General features: G+C 44.5%; 1 protein-coding gene across 1 annotated transcript in view; it reads left to right on the top strand.

Moving 5' to 3' along the window:
• Mreg (melanoregulin) overlaps positions 1-22,093 on the top strand; it is a 59,259-nt gene that overhangs the window by 5,773 nt on the left and 31,393 nt on the right. Inside the window, exon 2 of the mRNA XM_005331840.5 lies at positions 11,710-11,869. Within this exon, the coding sequence (XP_005331897.2) occupies positions 11,710-11,869 (160 nt within the window). The remainder of the gene's footprint in view (positions 1-11,709; positions 11,870-22,093) is intronic.

Raw genomic sequence — 22,093 nt, 5'->3', positions numbered from 1 at the left:
CAGTCATGAAAGACCTGAATCATGGAAGATTCATCTAATCAACCATCTCTGTAAGGTCTGAGGTCCTGTATGCCACTCTTCCCTGCACCGGTCACATTTCTGAAGCAAGGTAAATGTGATCAAAACAGTGGTGACGACAAGCCAGTTTGCTCCAAGGAGAGGATGACAGTACCAGTGGGTTGTTCTGGAATGGCAGCGTCAGTGATCGCTTGTCTGTAAAACGTCTTTTGGTTCAAGATTTCAGGCTACCAGGGAAGAGAAACGTGGGGGTATGGATTATCAGTTTTCTAATGCTGCCCCAGTAAATCACCTCAACTTGGTAGCTCAAAACAACAGAAACATCCTTTCACAGTTCTGTAAGTCAGAAGTCAATGTGTGGACAGGGCCACAGTCCCTCAGAAGGCTCTAGGCATTGTGAATATTTCTTGGTGATTCCAGCTTCTGGGAGCTCCTGCTGGTGCTTGGCTTGTGGCAGCACCATTTCAATCTTGACCTCTTCTTCCCTGTGCTCCTCCTCTTCTGAGTCTCAGATCTCCCTCTCTTTTCACTTATGAGGATACCAGTCATTGGATTTAGTCTCCACCCTAAAATCCAGGATGATCTCATCCCAAGATCCTTAGTTACATCTGCAAAGCCCATTTCCAAATAAGGCCATGTTCAGAGGTACTGGGGATCAGCACTCGGATGTGTCTTTTGGGGGGAACACTCTTCAATCCATTCATTACCAACTACTTTAGGGAAAATGTGTGAGCTCAAAGCATTGATTTTTCTTTCTTTTTAAAACTTTTTTTTTTTTATTTGTCAATGGACTTTATTTTGTTTATTTGTATGGGGTGCTGAGAATTGAACCAGTGCCTCCCATGTGCTAGGCAAGCTCTATCACTGAGCCATAATTGTAGCCCCAAAGCATTGGTTTTTATTTCACTTTTGTGGATGGCTTTCTTCCATCTGTGATAAAGTCATACCCTTGCCGTTTAATAATCCACTTGAACATGGGTTGTGGCCTTGGAGGCCCAGCTTAAGACAACTTTAAGCAGAAGGAAGCACAGTCCTCTGACACCATAGAGCCACCTGTCACACAGCATCCTATACAGGCATCAGAGGCCTGAGGAGACCAAAAGGTAACGTAAGGGAGCAGAGCAAGCAGCATGGACTATAGCATCTTCACAAGGGTTACTTTGAATGTTTTTTTTTGGGGGGGGTATAATTCTTATTCTCTCATTTTTATTGGCTGTCAATAACTGACAAGCATCATCATCACTATCTCTTTCTTCCAAAGCAAAAGAAGAAATGGAAAGAATTAACAGTGACGGTTGGGCTTTAACCATTCATGGCTCCGAGCTTCCAAATACTTCACTGCCTTCTCCTGTCAGTGCCCACATACAACTTCTGTTGTTGATAACAGAACTGATGATCACATCTGTGGGCAACGGACCGAGAACAGAGGCCAGGGTTTTATTTTTTTACAGTGCCTGAATTCCCAATAGGGAAAAAGTAATATACAGTCTCAGCTGGAGCTAGACAATTACTTAGTGTCTGCACCAGGGTTTACTCTAAGAAGGAATTGAATTTCCCTGAATGGCCCACAGACCATGAAGAAATGGCATAGTTTGAGTCGCCCTGTTGCAGGATTCAGGTGAGGGGAGCAGGCAGGCGGAGGAGGAGCTCTGTCTTCCCTGTCCTCCGGTTCTGCACAGTTGTCCTAGGCCTTTCAGTGTAGGAGGCAATGTCCTGAGTGCTTGGCCATGAGGTGCTGCTGGGTCTTGTTACTCAGTAGTTCTGTCTTGTAAAGCCACCTTACGCTGAATTCATTACATCTGCTGTGTGTGAATTACTGAATGTGTGAATACGGAATCCTGCTCCTGGGGGAAGTACAGAGAGAGTTGGGTTCCTGTGAGCTGATTCTCTGACCAGTCCTAACACAATCTTATTTCGAGTTTCTACCCAAAGTCACTTTATTTAATATAGATTGTTAGTCCCTTGAAATGGAACTCATGCCCAGCCACGGTTTGTCTGAATGAAGCTCATCTAACATATATTTTAGCACATAGGGAAAACTCTGAACAGAGAAATCAATAAAAAGTACAAAAATGCAAAATACATCACTGACTGTACTACAAAAAGGACACTTGTTTTTTTGGGTATGAGAGCTGAAGACAAGAAGGCGGGTCGTTACCCTCCGTTGAATGTCCGCCTCTGTTTTTCACTGCACACGTCCATGAATGACCTTTAAACCATCAATACTGTTGGTTTTAGGGTGACAGGTAAATGTTAGTGAGTGGAAGAATTTGCAAACGTGGAATCCGTGGATTATGAGGATTGACTGTAATTATGTCTATGATTTCCACTTGACGTTGAAGAAACGGAGGCACCGAGAGCTTCAGTAACTTGCTCAGAGGCACGCACAGCTGAACTGGGATTCACATCCTTTTATAGCTCAGTGCCATAGAAGGTGCAGAGCCCTGTGCAGGGAGGTGTGTCACCGTGCTGATATGGCGGGTGCTAGAAACTGCTTGGAGTAGGACATTTTCCCTGGGTAATGACAGCCTGTGGTCCAGAAACCCCAAGCTCATTTTCCTGTCTTGAGGCCAGAGACCAGGTGCCAGTGCAAAGCAAGAGTGGGGGAAGGGAAGGCTGGCAACGTTTAAAAAAGAGAACCACCACCGACTGTAGACGCACAGCCATCTTATGTGCAGAGCGTTCCTGGTACAGTGTGGACTCACCTCGGGCGGATCAAATTGTCTTCCATCCTCAGAGGGAAAGTGTTGGAGGATATATTAATGTCAGTGAGGTCCCAGGATCGGCCCAGATGGCCTCATCCCCCCACCCCTCTGCTCCACCCACACCATGCTGTGGTTTCCCAGAGCCAGGCCTGAGCAGATTGGGAAGGGTTGATGAATCTCATGCCCAGCTTCCTGCAGAAACCTGCATGTGCAGCCCTGGGCCAGACCGTGATTCACAGGAAGCACCTACAAAGACACAAAGGACGCTAGCGCAGGACGGTGCCCCTGGCATCAGGACTTCCCACTTTCTAAGTTTGGCACTTTTTCCTTCTTGAGACCCAGGGGAGGGTTGGGGTGCGTCATAGGGTGGTTCCTGGAGCAGGACCTCAGGCCCCGTAAGTCGGAGGGCAGTGCTGTACGGTAAGTCAGCCACACTCCATTCACAAGATGACTTTTACAGGTTTTCTTGCCTGAAAACTCACAGAATCTCTCTTCTCCTTTTCTGCCTTGCCTTAGTCTTAGTGTCATTGGAAGTTCCCAGAAGATGACATTTCTTTCTTTTATATGTCATGTGATCTAGGTTTCCTGGAACTTTCTAGGTACTTTAAAGTGATTATATCAGACACCTTTGTTTAAAAAGTAAATTATGCTTAAACTATTTAACTCTGTTGGAGACTGAAGTCCTTTTTAGTTTGGTTAACAAATATTTGTTTTGTGCCAGTTACGTTCTGTGTACTTTATTCTTTTTGTGTGTGTGTGTGTGTGTGTGTGTGTGTGTGTGTGGTGGGGTACTAGTGACTGAACTCAGGGGCACTTGACCACTGAACCACATCCCCAGCCCTATTTTGTATTTTATTTAGAGACAGGGTCTCACGGAGTTGTTTAGCACCTCTCTTTTGCTGAGGCTGGCTTTGAACTCATGATCCTCCTGCCTCAGCCTCCCGAGTCGCTGGGCACTTTATTCTTTTAGAATGACCTTTAGGAAATAATTTTGGTGAGAGTGTGTGTCCAAAGATAGTGTACGCCTTGTATTAGTTGACGGTGTCCTAAATTGCCTCTTACTTAGTTTTAATTTAGGCTTTTAAAAAACTTGTGTTTGTGTGTCTGTATCACAGACAAAACAAAAGCAAGACATACAAAATTATGTAGAGTGTATAAAGAACACCTATAAAGTGCCGGCTTCTGCTACCACCACCCAGGACAATAGATAGCCACTGCCAGCCCCATGTCTCCTCCCTGATCAGATCTGGACTTTTGTGATAGTCATTTCCTTATTTGTTATTTTTTTTACCACCTCAGTGTGCACCTTAGGGATGTACTTTAGTGTGGTCTGCTTTTAAGCTTCGTGTAAATGGGATCAAAACCACGTATGTGCCCAGACACCTGACCTCGTGCGCTCGACTTTGTGTGATCCATCTGTGCTCTTGTGGGGCGCACAGATGGTTCATGGTTCTCCTGGATTTCTAGTACATTCCATCAAATTCACCTTTTCTCTTAGTGGACTTTAAGGGTGGTTTCCAGTTTGGGGCTCTTAAGCATGGCTTAGAAACTTCAGGGTCAGAACATAAAGGGAAACTGTTCATCCTTCAGCCATGCTGGCCTCCTCCTGGTTCTCTAGATAGACCAAACATACCCTTGTCTCAGGGCGCTTGACCTTTCCTGCCCAGAATGTTCTTCTTCTGGTTACCTGAGTAAATAACTGCCTCCCTTTGTTCAGGTCGCTGCTTAAAGTCATTTTATCAGCAAGTTCTGCCTTGAACATCCCCTTTAAAACAGGGCCCATCCCCTGTCTGGACCTTATTCATGGTGTGTTTCTTCATAGTCCTGGCCGTCACCTGACACCAACATATGTGCTTGTCATCTGCTTCCTCCCACAAGACTACAAGCCTGACTTTCATAAATGTAACCAGTAAACAGTGTGAGGAGTTTGTTTGCCAGCTAGAACTCACACATTCTAGCCATATCTCTGGTGTTCAGAGTCCTGTGAGCTCAGGACACAAGAGTTTATTCACTCTGCAAATATTTATTGAGTGCCTACTATGTGTGAGGTGCATCATCACTGAGCAAAAAATAAACAAATAAATAATACAGATTGCTGTCTTCCCGGGGCTTTATTCTAGTGGTGGTAGGGCAGGAGTATAATAAGTAGTAAACATAATAAGTAAACTAGGAGATAAGTGTGTAGGAACAAGAATAGGTGGAGTGGGGAAGGGAAACATGTTTGCAGTTTTAAGTAGATCAGTCAGGGCAGGCCTCACGGAGGAGATGTTTGAGGTGTGAAGAAAGGAACATCTGGGAGGAAATGGTGTGGGCGGTTGGATATGCCAGTGCAAGGGCCCTGTGGTAGGAGTGTGACCCGTAGCTTCAGGGAAAAGCAAAGAGGCCAGAGTGCTTGGAATCTGGTCCAGTCTATGGACCATGATGGGATATGGGCTTATACTCTAAGTTAAATGGAAGCCACTGGGAGGTTTTAGAGAGGGATGGCATGATCTGATTCACATCAAGGGGATCACTTTGGCCTCAGAATAGAGCAGGGGGAAATAATGATAGAAAGAAGTAACTCTCAGTGAAAAAAAACTACTGTGGGAATTCGTATGCAAGCCTTGAGCAGCCCTGGCTCAGGGGGTCCTGCTAGAGGCGGGCACTTTGTGAAGGTGGAGTGAAGGGGGTTTTCTGATGGATTGGATGTGGGGGATGTGGGGGTCAGGATGACGTCAGGGTCTTGGCCTGATGGTGGACAAGGAAGAACTTGCCACGCTGGGGGAGGGGAGCCTGCAGTCAGGTCTAGGGGAAGAGCGGGTGCTGCATTGGTACCTCGTTGAGCTTTCTACTAAGCATCCAGATGTGTGCAGTTTGGGAGAGAGGTCTGAGCTGGAGGTTCACGCACAGATTCCAGAACCTTCCTTGTGTGGATCCTGGCCTCTCCTCTGCTGAGGCTCCCTCCTCAAGCTCATCTTCCTGAGCCCCAGCACTTCCTGGAGGACCCAGAGGCAGAGTTTGCCCTGCCTGCTCATGGCTTCTCCTTGCCTCTGAAAGCAGGTGCACGGATAAGAACAGCGGCTCACAGAGCTCTGCTTCAGCTGTGAGGCCTGGAAGCCCAGGGGGCGGAGCAGGTCCCAGAGGTGCCAGAAGCCAGATGCTGGGCTTGCTATCCTCCCCTAGGCGGAGGGCCTGTTTCTGGGGTTGAAGGAAGTCTTGAGCCAAGATGGTTTAGTGCCAAGAAAGCACCACGGAAGCGATTTTAAACTTGGCATTAAAGGATGTTTAAGCACTGAATCAAGTGGGTAGTAAAAGAAGCCAAAATAAAATGCCTGTCCTGGAAACGGTAAAGAAAGGACAGAAGAACGAAGGGAAGAAGGAGGACGGGCAGCGGGAGGAAGGAGGACAGGTGGGGGGGGGGAGGAAGAGGGAAAGAATCTAGTCACCTGCTCCTCCCTCGCAGCCAGGTGCGGAGAGAGCAAGGTTAGAAGCCAGGCCCCGTTCTAGAGGGAATCAGACGAGGACTGAGGGGAGAGGGGTGGGGCAGCATCCTCTCGAGGACTGTTTGCCTGGACCTGGAGCTTGGATCTCTTTGCTCTTTTCGGCTTCAGTCTCACACCAGTGGTGGCTGGCACGTGGTTCTCGGGGAGAGCCGCGAGGTCCCTGGAGCTGCTGGCGTGGGCAGCCAGCCTGGAGCACGGGACTGGTGAGGGAGCCCAGTCTCTCTTGGTAAATAACTGTCCTGCTCATTTGCACTTTGTAACCACGTCCCCTGGGACAGAATTTAGCATTTCTGATTCTCTCTCCTCCCGACCCTAGACCCTGTTGAAAGAGGACTCCAGAAGGGGTCTCATGCCCTTGGGTGGGATCAGGGTGAAATCTGAGACTTTCCTCCTCCTGCCTTGTGGGAGTGAGGGCAGTTTCTGCTTAGGATGTAATATCAGAGCAGCCCCTGAAACGATACATAGTTAATAAAATATTTATCATCAGCAGATGGTGGCCATGGGCGAGCAATGCTGTCACTTCTTTCCAAACCTTTTTGAAATCATTGTCGTGGAGGGAGAGAGAGCCAAGCCCAGGGTGGCAACCCCCTCCCTCCTTGCTCTGTGTCCTCCCAGGGCTGCTGGGGTGCAGACCTCAGGGCCTTTGAAAGAAGCCTGGCTTGTCACTATGAATAAGAAGAAGGTGGCAGAAAGTGGAGTAGAGGAGGCAGCAGGGCAGAGCAGACGGGGTGGCTCTGCAGGACGAGCAGGCTCAGGAGGGTGGCCCGAGCTGGTGGGGCAGCACTGGAGAGGCACCGCTCATGCAGGGCCTCTTCTACACTGTGACTAGGCAGAATCAGAAGCTCCTCAGGGGACACCAGGGGAGCACTGCTTCTACTTAGGGCTGGGCTAGATGGGAGGAGAACCCAGGAGGCCTTTGCCATCTGGAGACATGTGCACTCTCAAGAGGCCTGTGTTGACCTTCCTGTAGAGCACTCCACAGCTCCTAGACCAAGGATGCGTGGCTAGTTGAGTGTTCCACGTGGGCTGGGGTCCTGTGTGTGTGTGTGTGTGTGTGTGTATGTGTGTGTGTGTGTGTGTGTGTGTGAGAGAGAGAGAGAGAGAGAGAGAGAGAGAGAGAGAGAGAGAGAGAGAGAGAGATAGCCAGAGGACAGAGACAAAGACAGCTAGAGAGGAAAGAGAGCAAGAGAAGAGAGAGGAAAGACAGAGACAGCTGGAGAGAGGAGAAAAAGAGATGCGGGGGGTAGTTGATTGTGAGAAGGGGGTGCTGGCCAATGAGGCAGCCTTGATCACCCCAAAACAGGAAAAGAAATTGTGGCTCCGTAAAGCAAAAGGTGACTTGATTATTCCGAGTCAAATGTGATCTTTACTGATTCTTCAAGTGCATGCTGATTTCTAACCTCCCTCTTTAGGGATGTTTAAAAAGGCGGTAACCTTGAGTTATGACCAGGGTTTCCTTTAGCAGGCTGGGATTCTGGCCCAGCTGGTTCCATTCAACAAGTACTTTGTTTTTTTTCATATTTATTTTTGTAGTTGTTGTTGGACACAATAACTTTATTTTATTTATTCATATGTGGTGCTGAGAATCAAACCCAGGGCCTTGCACGTGTGAGGCAAGCGCTCTCCCGCTGAGTCATAACCCCAGCCCCTCAACAAGTACTTAAAACAACCACTCTGTGGTAGACCCTGCGGGTGATGTGTGGCACAGAAGCAGTGAACACAGTCCCTCCCTTGACGACCTTATCACCTTGTGTGGAGACCAGGGTTATCAAAATGAACTGAAGGTGGGGAAAACATGAAAGACCAGTGTCAGGAAACCAGGGTTTCTTGGCCTAAAAGTGTGTTCATTGCTGTGGGCGCAGCCTGGGGTGGGAGCTGCCCATGGGGCCTTCATGACTTGAGATGGGTGCTGCCCTGGGAGATACCCTTGGGGAATTTGCCGGTTTGTACCCAGAGCATCCACACGTGGGGTTGTCATCAAAGCTGCTTCCTTGTGGGTGCATCCCAGTCACAGCCTTTTGGAGGTGGTGTGTGACACCTGGTTGCTAGGTGACCCCCTTTGGGGACCTCATTCAGGGAGGACCGTCACCTGCCCCTGGAGAAGTCAAGCAACTGGGGATAATTCCCCCCCCCCCAAGATGGTTGCATGACAATGCGGGTGGAGTGTGGGGCCCATGGTGCTGAAGGGGTAATGCCTGTGGTATATCATCTGCCGCAAGAGTTGGTAGGCAAAAGGAATTGGATCCTTGTCCTCTGTGGTGCTGCCACCCCTCTGTCTGCCTGCTCTTTGAACCCTCTCTGCTCCAGCTGTCTGTCATCTTGGGCTCTCTGCATTCTCTCCAGACACCCCTTCCCTTCCGGTCTTTCCTCATTCCCACCAGTCCTCTGGTTCTGTGGCTTCTGCGGTGACCACAGGTAGGCCTGCGTCCAGCCTCCCTCTGCACGCAGATCTTGACACGGTCAGCCTTGGCTTCTGCCCAGCTGAAGGCATCATCTCACAGTCACCTTTGACCCCTTCCTGCTGTCACCTACGAGCTGCTCCTGAGGACTGCAGTCTCTCATTTCCCCTCTCTCTGCATTCATTTGCATCTCAGCCACTGTTTCAGAATGTTTAAAATCATATATTTATTTACCATTGAAACATTGCCTTTCTTACACCTCAAAGGATCTTCCTTGTAATGAAGAAGATGCAGAGAGAGTGATTAACTCTGGTTGTGGTTGGCTTGTGGCCTTCTTTCTGTCTCTGCCCGGCTCTTCCTGTACTCTTGCCCTCTGGTGACCCTGAGGGACTCCACCCACACGAAGACCTCAGCCACCTACCATCCTATGACAGTCGACTGTGACAGCCTCTTCAGCCATTTCCTTATTCCTGCTTCATCCAGAGTGATTACATCTGAGACCCAAAGAGGCTCCACATTCCTTTGATAACTTGTCACAGTTCGCAGAACAAAGCCTGGACTAGCACTATCTCCATTCTGACCCCAGTCACCTCTTTGTCTTCACATCGTTTTCCTGGCTCCATGCACCACTGCAGTGGTCCTGCGGGAACGCCTGGATCCCCTGACCTGTGAAGCCTCCGCACACTGTTTCTGCTTGAGCTCTTCCTTCTGCTGGAGATGCCGTTGCCCTTGCTTCTGTGGATCTGGACACACGTCGCCTTCATAAAAACCTTTCTTGGGTTTCCCTCTCATCTCATGCAATTGGTCACTTCTTCCTCTCTGCTCCTGTGACATTCCGTGCATACTTTTTAAAAGTTGCAGTTATCTCATTGCTTTATAGTCATATTAAGGGCAGAGACAGTGTCCTATTTACTTTCGAGTCCCCAAAGCCCCCAGCCCAGTACCTAGGACCGCTAGGTATCTGTTCTTTGTTTTTGAATACACAAATAACCGAGCAAATGAGCTCAACATGCTCGTTAAAGGCCGTATGTTCAGAGCACCAAGCCATCCTTTGCCTCCCCTTCCACTGGCTCATCATTCTTAAGAGCTCAGCTCTGTGTTTGTCTGTAGGCCCCTGTCGGCCTAAGTAGGAAGGGAGCAGTCTGAGAACACTGTGGTTGAACTGGGCCTGACTCCTCATAAACTGCTCCTTTCCCCTTTATGCTGATTATCCTGTCCAGTCTCAGACCCTAAACGTCTGACCTACACCAGAGGGATTTCAGGAGCACCCCGTGGCACCCAGGCCCTAAGCGCTGTGCTAGTTCAGGGTCCAGGCTTCTTGCTGGCCTTGGCTCCAACATTCTGCCCCCGTCTTTTGCTTCACTTTCCCCCTGTGGGCCTGGTTGTCTTTCCCAACTCTGGGGCCTTGGTGGCACCCTGATCTGCACCCGTCACTCTAGCACTGGAGCTGCTCCCTTACTGGGCAGTTCTTGCTGCTGAGCTCCAGTCTGGTGATTGGTGCTTCTTCCTATTGAGAGATTTCCTTCTTGCTAACTCCTGAGCATATCACATCGTATTTACGGACATCTTAACTTTAACCTTCATCCCACCTGCCATCTGCTTATCTGGATGTCTCCTGTCTTCGTTTGCCATTCCTGCATGTCACCCCTGCAGGTGTGCATGCCAGTCCCTTTTCATGGGACATTCTAGGTCTGCCTCAGAGCATGGAGTCAACACACCCTCTGGGGAAATAAACCAGCCTTCCACGCTGGAGTTCATCTCCAAGTCCCTTTAATCCACCTTGCACAGTCCCGAATAGTGCCCATTCAACATCGTTCTAATCCTGGTACCCAGCATCTCTCATCCGAGTTACCTCAAATGCATCTTAACAAATTTGCCAAGTCCTCTCCTGAGGCCTTGGTAGCATTCGCCACACTTCACCTGGAAAGATCTTTTAAAGATGTAGTACTGTTTAGGTACGTCACCATCCTGCTTAAACCTCTTCCAGGTCTTAGGAATAAAGATCAAAATGGGAGAATGTTGGAAATGTGTCCTTCACAGCCACGTCTTCCTGGCTCCTGCCCAGCTTCCTGTTCAGGCTTTGGCCATTGTCCCCTTTCTTCTAACACATGCCCCAGGTTTCCTCCCACCCTAGACCTTTGAACATGCTGGTACCTTTGCTGTACCTCTCTTCTTCACAGTGCCTGCCTGATGCCCACCTCCCCCAGAATCTTCTGTGAGCTTCTCACCTGTGTGCTTATGGCTCCCTGAATAGCCCCAAGCACTTATCACAGTTTTTAATTATATAGTTGTAATCATTTATTGTGTTTTCCAGGCTTGACTCTAGTGAGGCCTAAGGACAGGAGACTTGTCTGTTTGCTCACAATTTTATTCAGCCCACCTGATTAACCTGTAGTCAGTGTGGCATGCATATTATTAGTTGAAGTGAATGACCCCAGTGTGACCCTGCCTGTCCTGTCCCACAGAGGTTAACTGGGACTATGCATGGCATGCCCTAGATGTGATGCTGTATCGCTAATCTTAAACACACATGCCACCTTATAAGGGAAAAAAATCGTGAAACAAATGTACCAAATGGGGCTATTGACATTCCTAGTCCACATTTTGCATTGTTTGAAGTATTTAGGTACACGTTCTTATTGTGTACTGTTCTCAGTGTAAGGATTTTAATAGTTATTATATATAACTTGTGCTCTAAGTTACTACACTTCCTTGGATTCAGAGCCAGGAGAATGTTCATCTCTTAATGTTGATTGCTTTCTTGTTTTCTTTTTATGCTACTGGGGATGAAACCTAGATTCTCGCTCGCATGTAGTAGACAAGCACTCTGTCACTGAGCTATATACACCCAGCCCCATTTCTGCTCTTTTTAAAATGATTTTTTTGTTGTTGTTGTTGTTTCTTTTGACTATTGGATTGTGTTGTGCTTAATTAGTAAAGCTAAATTAGACATTTTGTTATACATTTATATATTACACTCTATTTTATATAATATGTATTTTTATTTGTACTGTATGTTACATACATGTGATATATACTATATTTTATATGCATAAAACAAAATTTATATCTCCTCTCTCTCTCTTTTTTTTTTTTATGCCACAGTGGTAATAGTCCATATTCCTCATTTGGAGCAACTCTGGCAAGGGATGACGAAAAGAATTTGTGGAGTCTGCCTCATGATGTGTCCCACACAGAGGCAGATGACGACAGAATCCTGTACAATTTGATAGTCATTCGTAATCAGCAGGCCAAAGACTCGGAGGTAAGCACCTTTTGACATCTCACTGTGTGCAGATGATACCAGACAACGGAAAATAGCAAATTACAAGAAGACCCACTTAAAATAAAGAATGAAGGACAGGATGAGGGTTTTTGTTTTGTTTTGTTTTGTGAGATGATGTCTTGCTATGCTGCCCTGGCTGGTCTCAAATGCCTAGTCCTAAATGATCCTCCTGCCTCTACCTCCCAGGTAGATAGGACTACAGGTGCACACCACCAAGCTCTGCTTACTGATGAGCTATTTGAAATGAAGGGCAGGTATTTATTGGCATATATTATCACTAGTTGCTAATTATAGCTAGTCTTGATAGACCTGCTTGATACCACAGATAAGACTCTTTTCTAATTATTACCTTAACGGAACAAATTACACGCAGGGAAGTGCTGCTTAAGAGCAGGGAGATAGATGGTCTTAAATAACTCCAATAGTCCATCTCTAATCTTTCCAGTTGTTTAATAAGGTAGGTGATTGAAATTTGAAGGATGCTTTGCATTATCACTGGTTCTGAATTAGTAGGGCCTGAATGAATGTTTTTTTTCTTTTTCTGTTGAAAGCTTCTTAAATTATTTATGTTTATTTGACAGCAATAGTTGTGCCATATTTAGGATGGTTTTTGTGATGGGGCTTGAAATCACACTTGACGATGCTGAATCACAGTTATTGAGTGATAGGGCATTCAATGGGAGGGACTCTAAGTTAAAATAGCAAGGCAGTTGGGGTATTGTTCTCCTTTCTTTCAAAATTAGCATTTGAATATTATGTAAAATATTATATAACCTCGTTTTCAAGTTTTGCAACCTGTTTGACTTCTAGATTTGTCAGTAAGCTCTGAGTAGACGTCTGTGTTAAGTGCATGCTAGGTGTTACTTTGTATCCCACAGCGATTGAGAACAACAGGGCAAGTTAGCAACCCGGTTCTGGCTTTGAAGAAAAGCTAGTGGTGTATGGTGTGTAGTGGGAGTCTTCTCTTCCTTATTTTTTTTTTCCCTCTAATTATTGCTATTTTATTGCTCAAAAAATTTGGTTTAGCAGTAGGTCATAACTTTTGGAAGTGCCATGTGTTTGGACCTTGTATTCTGGTGCGTGTTGGATGCCTTTAGGGTCAGCGGTGGGGAGAGGGAAAGCTGACCGCTGCCTCTAGTTCTGGGGGGCTGGGAAGGGTGGGCTGGAGAGCCCTGCAGAGGCTGTTGACATGCAGTATCCCGCTAGTGGCCGGGCGCCGTGCTGTTTCTGGCTTCCCATCCCCAGCAGATTCTCCTTCTTGCCTAGTAACACTGAAAGCAGGTCACAGAGGCTGCTGCTGCCAAGAACAGCCTGCGCTGGCTGCTGTTCCTGAGCCTGTGAAGGGAACACGTGGCCTTGTTTCCCTTTAATGAGAAGAAGAATCCTACCCTCCTGTTTTTTGGGAGGGGTTTTGCTAGTGAGTAGGGAACCAGTTGGTTCTTCTATCTTCCTCTTCTCTGATCCTATCTAAAGTAGTAAGGGCATAAGGGAAATAGCGTATAACACCCCTGACACGCACACACACACACACACACACACACACACACACACACACACACACACACACACACTTCAATGCAAATGTGAAGCCAACTACAAGGTATGTTTGGAGCTGAGCCAGGCAGCTCTTGGCTCTCCCTGGAGTAGCTCCTGCCCCTCTGCCTGATTGGTGTCCACTTTTGAAAAGACAGAAGAGGAGACCACAGGAACCACAGGGCTCTCAGTAAGCACAGACTCCAGAGTGGCCGTTGTGTGTTTTCCGTGCCGGCCCTGGTGCCGGTGTGAAGGGTCATCCAGGAGGCCTTGTTTCCTTCTTGCTGAAGAAATGGAGTCAAGCTTGACTTGAGAGGGACTCTGTTGCCAAGATAAACAACCAAGTAACATGAAGATGTGGTGATGATCACACATAATATGAGTTGAGGTATCCCTGTTCAGAGTGCTTCTGTTTTTTTTTTTTTAAAGTATGAAAGTAATATGGCTAATGAAACGTTATTTGTATTTTCTTCTAAAAATTTGAAATGCAAGCATATATTAATATATCTATTCATTTTCCTTATGGATTGGATCATTTATTACATACTGTTCTGTACTTTGCCTTTTTTTTTACCTCATATATTTTGGACACATTTCTATTTTAGTAGCTTAGATTTACCTTACTGCTTTTGGAGACTCTGGTATCTTTCGCATGGACTTACCATCTTTATTCGAACAGTTCCTACTTATATTTATGTTAATTTAGTTTGGTTGTATTTTGTTTGTATTATAAGCATGCTGCATGGACATCCATAGAAATTTGGATGATCTTTTGTAGTTTTTTTCCAAGAATAGGATTGCTGGGCCACAGTATGCATTCAGAATATTGGAATTGTGACAGTGCTTCCTTTTTGGAGGAAACCAGGAAAAACACTTCAGAGTGTAGAACAGAGGCTGCAGTCTCAGAACTCTCCGGCAACTAGGTAGTAACATCAGTGACTGAAGTGGGACCCCCCACCCTCAATCCCACTCCTGGGCCAGCATATTGAAAGGCTTTGGAAACTACCTTGTGCTGATGGGAGGAGGTGCTAAGCTCCAGAGAGCTATTTGCTATGCTGGGAATGCGGACCCACAAATGTTGGAACTTTTGATTTTTAAAGAGGTTGAGAGCTGGGGATGTAGCTCAGTGGTAGAGTACTTGCTTACATGCACAAGACCCTGGATTCAGTTCCTAGCATGGGTGGGGGGGAAGGAAATCAAAGAGAAGCTGAAAAATCCAAATTTTCATATAAATTGGCTAGATTTTAAAGTAGCTTATGTTTAAAAAATGTCATCCAACAAAGTATGTTAATGGATCACTGATGCATAAGGACATGTACTTACATATTACTACTTATTTTTTTTATCCAGTATAATTGAAAACGAGCTTGCCATTGATTTAGAGAATGAAGGAGTAAGTTGGTGGGGAGTTAAGTTTGAATAAGTCTGTATTTTTTTTTTTATCATTGTGTATTTTCTTTTTCACACATGATAACAGAGGATTAGATTTTAATAAAACAGAAGCTTTGGGTTTTGAAAGATAATCAAATTCTACATAAGGAACAAGGAACTTTAGATATTTTTGCACATTACACTTTAGAAGCTCAATCAAGATATTCAGGAAACAGATAAAATGTTTTTCCTTGAGTATCAGCTTGTGAAAGACCTAGGAAGGTCTATATTTACAGTTCTCTTAATAAATAAAAAATAATTATACAACAGTGTGTGTCCTATTTACATTCCCCCTTCAAATCTGAGGTGGATAGAGGATACTTAAGGCTAAATTTACAGTGTTCCAAATTGAAAAAATAGAAAGAACATATACAGGGAAGCAAATAATGAAGAAAAGGCGTGGACTTAAAGTAATTTGTGGTGTCAAAAAATGTAAAAAAGTAATATTTAAATCTGCAACACTCCACTTTCATTTACCCAGGCCTTCAAGAGCTAATGGAAAACAGACTTTCAGCAGAAGAAATAATGCATTGGCAGCCATCCAAGTAGTGGAAGATCATTGCTTTTGCTTTTGTTTTTGATTGATGCCATAAAATACTTTATGTTTGACTAAGAAATAGTAAACAATCTCAAAATCATGTCACTAAACCATTATCTTTATGTTCTTTCTCATTGAACTAGTTGTACTTTGCATAGCACACTGTTCTAGGGAGGCTAATAATTGCTAGTGATCTATCAAAGCCCCTGACTTATGTATTTTTATAAACCATCATAAGTATACTAAGTGATCTTATCCTCAAGATATTAATAATAATGAACACAGTGCCAGGCACTGTTCTTTCCAGTTTGCATATGTTAGCAATGGTCCTTAACAACAACTTGGTCAAGTGAGTACCCTGATGATGTCCATTTGGGGCACTTTATCCAGAGCCACACAGCTGCTAAGTTTGAAACCAGGATTTGAAGCCGGGCTTTGTGAATCCAGAGACAAAATGATGAGTATCATGATGGAAATTGCAATAGAGAACAGATACTATCTGTAATGAAGTAATTGTAGATTTCAAAATTCGTCAGCAGTCTTTCTGAAGCCTCTGTCTGACTAGTTGAGGCTGTGCATATGACAAGCCTTTCACATGGGTGGGAGGAGAGCCATGGTTTGCTTGAGGCTGTTGGCCACACTGCAGGAAGTGGTCCTGGCCACAACACGTTTCCTGAGTTCTGCTTTTCCACGTCGGTTGCAGCTGGTTAAAGCCCATTGCCTGGGTGTGCTGCGTGGTTGGCTCCACAGTGGATGTCTCACTGTGCTCATTTCCTTGCCTTCTGCTGTTTGGTGTACTGTACTATGTCGCTGTGCATGGTGCAGTAACAGTTCCCTTAGGCCTTTGTACATGATCGCTTTTAACTTTTTTTTTTTTCTTTCCTGTACTGGAGCTGGAACTCAGGTCCTCATACATGCCAGGCAAGAGCTCTAGTACTGACCTGAACCCCAGCCCAGCTTTTATACTTTTGATTAAGAAAATAAATGCTAACTGTTAGATCATTCTCATAAACACTTAAAAGCACCGTTTTGGTTAAAAAATAGGTGATATTTATTAGGCATAATGGATGATAGAAATTCTGTGGTTACTATTAGTATTATTTTGGTACTAGGTATTGAACTCAGGGGCACTCAACCACTGAGCCACATCTCCAGTCCTATTTTGTATTTTATTTAGAGACAGGGTCTCAATGAGTTGCTTAAGGCCTTGCTAAGTCACTTAGGTTGGCTTTGAACTCGTGATTCTCCTGTCTCAGCCTCCAGAGCCACTGGGATTATAGTGAGCCACCATGCCTGGCTCTGTGGTTATTTTTAAAGTTTTAAGTAATTCTGTGCTCAAAGAAGGATGTAGTTCTCATGAGGAGTGCCTGTCTCCTTGTCACTGCGTAAAGCAATGTTTACACATCAGCAGAGCCACATGATCACCAGATGCTTGGTGACTGGTGTGATCCCATGAAAACCACATCTGCTGAACCCTGGGTGAACAGCTAAATAATCACTTTGTTTGTTTGTTTGTTTGTATTTTACATCGCAAAGCAAACCCCTGCCACGTTGCTGGTTTACAGGGTGTTTGTTCTTCCTGTTCATCAGGCTGCCTGCTGCCACCTTGTTCCCAGGCATTGTCAACAGTTCCTGTAGCATCTTTAAAACAGCACTGAGCCTTCCCAGAGGCATTTCAGTGCCCAAATGACACACTCAGGCTTTCATATTCCTAATGAAAAGAAGCCACTCAGCAGAGTTGATTGGGATATTTAGTGAGAGAATGTGAGGAATGGGAAGAATGGGCTGAACTCATGAATTAGCCACAGAACTCGGAAGCACTTGGGGACCAGGATATCCCAGGTCAACTCTGCATTGCTGTGTCTCAGCAGTTCTCCAGAAAGAGACAAGACCCACTCTTTCAGGCCATCTGACTTCTCTATGAATGTGTAGACATGGGCTGCTATTGGAGATCGGGCTGCAAGTTCACACCAACTGTGGGGGAGCAGAAAAGCGGTGGGATGTTGAAGCAGTTCTGTAGATAATGCAGGGTTCCTCAAAGACCTCTTTCTTTGGCTTTCAGGTTATCTGGATTATTGAATACATCTATATTTTATTTTGCTACTGATTATTTGGGTTTAGGGCATTTTGGTGGGAAGGATAAAAGCTTCGTAGGATGGGAGGGTCTAGGGATCTTGCCCTTTGTCTTCTAGGTTATAATATTCATTAGGTATTATGCTGTGTGCTCCCTGGGCAAGTACTGAGTCCTCATGGAATCCCTTGCGAGGAGTCATTTCAACAGGTAAAATGAGAGACTGAGACATCTATACAAGGTCACTGAAGAAAACAAGTAGAAGAACTGGGATCCCAGCTCAGGTCTGTCTGACCTGGAAACCTGTAGGACCTGAAACACTGTTCTGGTCATTTCTAGTGCATTTAGAAAAAGTTGTGGGGTTACCTTTTTGATCAAAGCCAAGGTCACCAAGTGGATATAACTTCCTGCTTCAAGTAGACACTTGAGTCTGTGTGTTGTTGACCATTACTCATCCTGTACCTACTGAATCATGGAGTTACCAACTTTGATGTTTGTTTCGTGTCAGCCTGTGTGGGGCTGTGCACGTGACCTGCCTCTAGTGCTATGGCCCCATTGTGGATAGAAAATCTGTTGCATTTCACCAGAAAACATTCTGTTTATCTGTCTCTGATGTTTCTTTCTATTGTTTGCTCACTCAGATCCCTTTAAAATATATATTATTTCTTATTGTAGGTTCCATGTCAGTACTTCACATAAACCAACAGAGTCGAGACAACAAATTTTGGTAAACTTGAGGTATTGGGGGGGGTATCATAGGTACTCAGTAGGATGTGAAGTGGTGAAGAACTTGGGTTTTGGGATCAGACAGATTTGGGCATAAGAGTTATACTTCGACATGTTATAGCTAGATGATACCGAATCATTATTTAACCTTAGGGTGAATGTACAATTTATTGTTCAGTTTGGGACAAAAGTCATACAGCTTCAACTAAGAGGAAGGGGGGCAGGGTGCTAATATCCACTGTGCCTGGTCAAAAATTTAAATTGGGACTTCCCTGAACAAGCTGGAGCATAAGAGCACCTTTCTTTTTTTTTATTGTGGTGAGATGTACATAACATAAAATTTATAATTTTAACCATTTTAAGTATACAGTTGAGTTGAAGTAAGTACTCATATTCAAGGTGGCAGTAAGTAGTGTATTCATATAGTCAACTGTCATTTCCCTCTATCTCCAAAATTTTTCCATCTTTCCCATCTTTGTCTATACTTATTAAACAGTAACTCCCCATTTCCTTCTCTCTCCAGCCTCCAGCAACTACCTTTTCTACTTTCTAACTCTGTGAATTTGATTATGAGTGGAATCATACAACATTTGTGTTTTCATAACCAACTCACTTCACTTAGCATAATGTTTTCAAGATTCATCCAAGATTTACTTGCTGTGGCAAGTGTCTGAATTTCCTTCTTTTAAAAAGCTGAATAATATTCATTTTGTTTATTTGTCCATCCACTGATGGGTTTTGGGAGCAGACAGATTTGGGGGTAAGAGTTGTACTTTGCCATGTTGTAGCAAATGATACTGAATCATTCATTAACCTTGGGGTGAATATACTATTTATTGTCCAGTTTGGGACAAAGTCATACAGCTTCAACTAAGAGGAAAGGGGGCAGGGTGCTAATATCAACTGTGCCAGGTCAAAAATTTAAATTGGGATTACCCTGGACAAGCTGGGGCATAAGAGCAAAAGGGGGCAGGGTGCTGATATCAACTGTGCCAATTACTGACTCATGCATGTTGGGTGCTTCTGCCTTTTGACTTTTATTAGTAATGCTGCCATGAACACAGGTGTATGGATATCTGAGTCTATGCTTCCAGTTCTTTAGGGTGTACACCTAGAAAAAGATTCATGTGGTAATTCTATTTTAATGTTTTGAGGGCCGCTATGTTATTTTGCACAGTGGTTATACCATTTTACATCCCACCTATGTGTGAGAGTTCTATTTCCTCTCTTCTCTCACCAACACTTATTTCAATCACCTTTCTTAAAAATTGATCAGTAAAACAACGGATGGCTCTAATTTTTACATCTGTGTAGGGTGGCTGTAGTTGAAACTATAAGCCAGTCACAGCCACTTGATGTCCTTTTTTTGTGGTGCTGGGCATTGAACCCAGGGCCTTGTGCATGTGAAGCAAGCTCTCTACCAACTGAGCTATATCCCCAGTCTCGATGTCCTTATTAGGGATGTAAACCTACAACAAGGCTGATGTCTAGCAAAGCCTCCCACCATTTGCTTGGCCAAAGAAAAGACATGGAAAGGACAGAAGACTAGGTGCTTCTGTAACTGAATCACACTATCTTGGGCATTTATATCAGGATGTGGTGACCAGGTCCCCTTCTTTTACTGTTCTTGAGACTGTCTTCATTGGCTTCCTTCCAAGGAGCCCCTAAAAATATGTGAAAGCGAGTAGGTAGCGTACTTGTGAGTACTGACGGGTCAGGGAAATAGCTTGGATACCTTGGATACTTCCAGAAACGCTGAGGGAATGAGCAAGAAGCTGGCCAGCCTCCTTCTGTACCTCAGGGTCCCTGCAACAGACCCCCACACCTCTGTGTCATTGTGCTTGAGGTGGTTGACATATCCAGAAGGAAGGTCATTTGTATATTGGGAGGCAGCACAGGATAATATGCTGGTAGGATTTAGCTCTTTCCATTAATTTTTTTTTATAATGCATAAACCAACTGGACCTAGAAGAAGAAATTACAATCATAAAGCTGCCTCTAAAGTTTTAGTTTGTAAAAATTGCCGTTGACTATTTATAAACTTGAAACACTAGGGATTAATAGCAAGGGGAGCCTCTAGTCACTTACTCATTGTTGGCTTTGGTTTCCCCAAGAACTTCTGAGCCATGGGAGGAGCCTGCCTGTCATGCAGTGGGCGTACCTCCTGCATGTATTATGTAGTCTTTTGGGATAAATGAATTGTTCAGTTTAAAAGAGAGAGAGAGACCCAGAGAGGCTAAATGGGTTTTCTCAATAGTGTCCAAGCAAAAACGAGTTTTTTACTTGGGTTCAACGTTGTGACTATACAGCAGAGAAACAAAGCTATGAGGTTCTGTTGACTTAAGGCAGATAACTGAATAATTTCTTTTGTTCTTTATTTTAAACATGAGCAGGAACGATCAAGTTGTTCCTGATATGTTTATAGGCAATAGAACTTGATGGAAAAAATGTAAGACACTGTTCAATTTATTTCCCTCATAAGAAAATGACAGCATGAAATTGATATTTGAAAGTTATCATAGCTAATCTCATATACAGGGCAAAAATCTCAAATTCTTTCTGATGTGTCTATTAATTGATTTATTTTGTTAAAAAATTATGTATCTAATGTTAAATCAGGCAGGTACAATTTGGAATTAGTGTTTTTAGTTCCTCATACATCTCAAAGTCTAATATGTTTTAGATTTTGTGTTACTTTTGTTTTTATGAATTAGGAAATTCTTTTCCATTTTTTTTCCTTCTATATACCTCACCTCTCAATTTGACATGAGAACTAGTTGATTGACAGTGCCTAAGTTAGAATTTCTCCTTTCATGATGGTGGGAACCCGTTTCTAGTTTGGCAGCTATTCTTAGGTCAATATGATAGATATGTTGGTACTCCTAAAAATGTTGGTGAGGGAGATTGGGTGGTTGTTCACACCAAGCCCATAGGCGTGCAGTACCATGGATGGTGTGCCTTCTGCCTGACACCTGGTGATCAGCTTTGCAGGTCTCTGAACTGGATTTCTTTTCAGGGCTGGAGATTTTTTTAAACTTGTTGTCTTAGTCAAGGTTTTCCAGACAAATGGAACCAACAGCATAGGTAGATGGATATAGATATATATAACACGCATACATGGATAAGTACATACATGCATGTATACATAGATACATAAGTAGAGATTTACTTTAAGGAATCGACTCACTTGAGTACGGAGTCTTGGTAAATTCAAATTTGATGGGGTAGGCTGTCAGGCTGGACACTCAATGAAGAGCTGCAGTTTGAGTCCAAAGGTAGTATGCTGGCTGAATTCCTTCTTGGTTGAAAGAGGATAGTCCTTGTCCTACTAAGGCCTTCAGCTGACTGGAGGAGGCCCATCTACTTCATGGAAGATCATTTGCTTGACTCATAGTCCTCTGATTTAAATGTCTGTCTCATCCCAAACATACCTTCACAGAAATATCCAGGATAATATTTGACCAAATATTTGTATATTGTGGCCCAGCCAAGTTGACCGGTAAAATTCACCATCACAGTGGATTTTACTAACACTTCCTAAATTCTCAAGAGACTGCCAGATAAACCCCAATACATAAACTTAACAGGTCAGTGCCATAAACTTAACAGGTCAGTGCCACCTCTCCCAAGAATAAAATGTGTAAGGGAAGCCAGTCACCATACAAGAAGGTAGCCTGGTGAGAAGGACTTGATGAGAACACCTCACTGGCATTTATGGAGCACTTAACTGCATTCCAGGTGCTGCTCTAAGTACTTTATGAATAGTTGTCCTCAAGATGTGATGGCCTGGTGCTTTCATCTCTAGAACAAAGGAGTTCCTGACATTGGGTTAGGACTTCCTGTCCCTTGATGGTAGTTGATGGAGATTTCTGAATATCACCTACTGATGAGCAAAGCCTTGGGC

Source organism: Ictidomys tridecemlineatus, chromosome 7, assembly GCF_052094955.1.
Source record: "Ictidomys tridecemlineatus isolate mIctTri1 chromosome 7, mIctTri1.hap1, whole genome shotgun sequence".
Classification (NCBI taxonomy): domain Eukaryota; kingdom Metazoa; phylum Chordata; class Mammalia; order Rodentia; family Sciuridae; genus Ictidomys; species Ictidomys tridecemlineatus.
The sequence above is the reverse complement of the archived record's forward strand: the minus strand, read 5'-3'. Positions and strand labels throughout refer to the sequence as shown.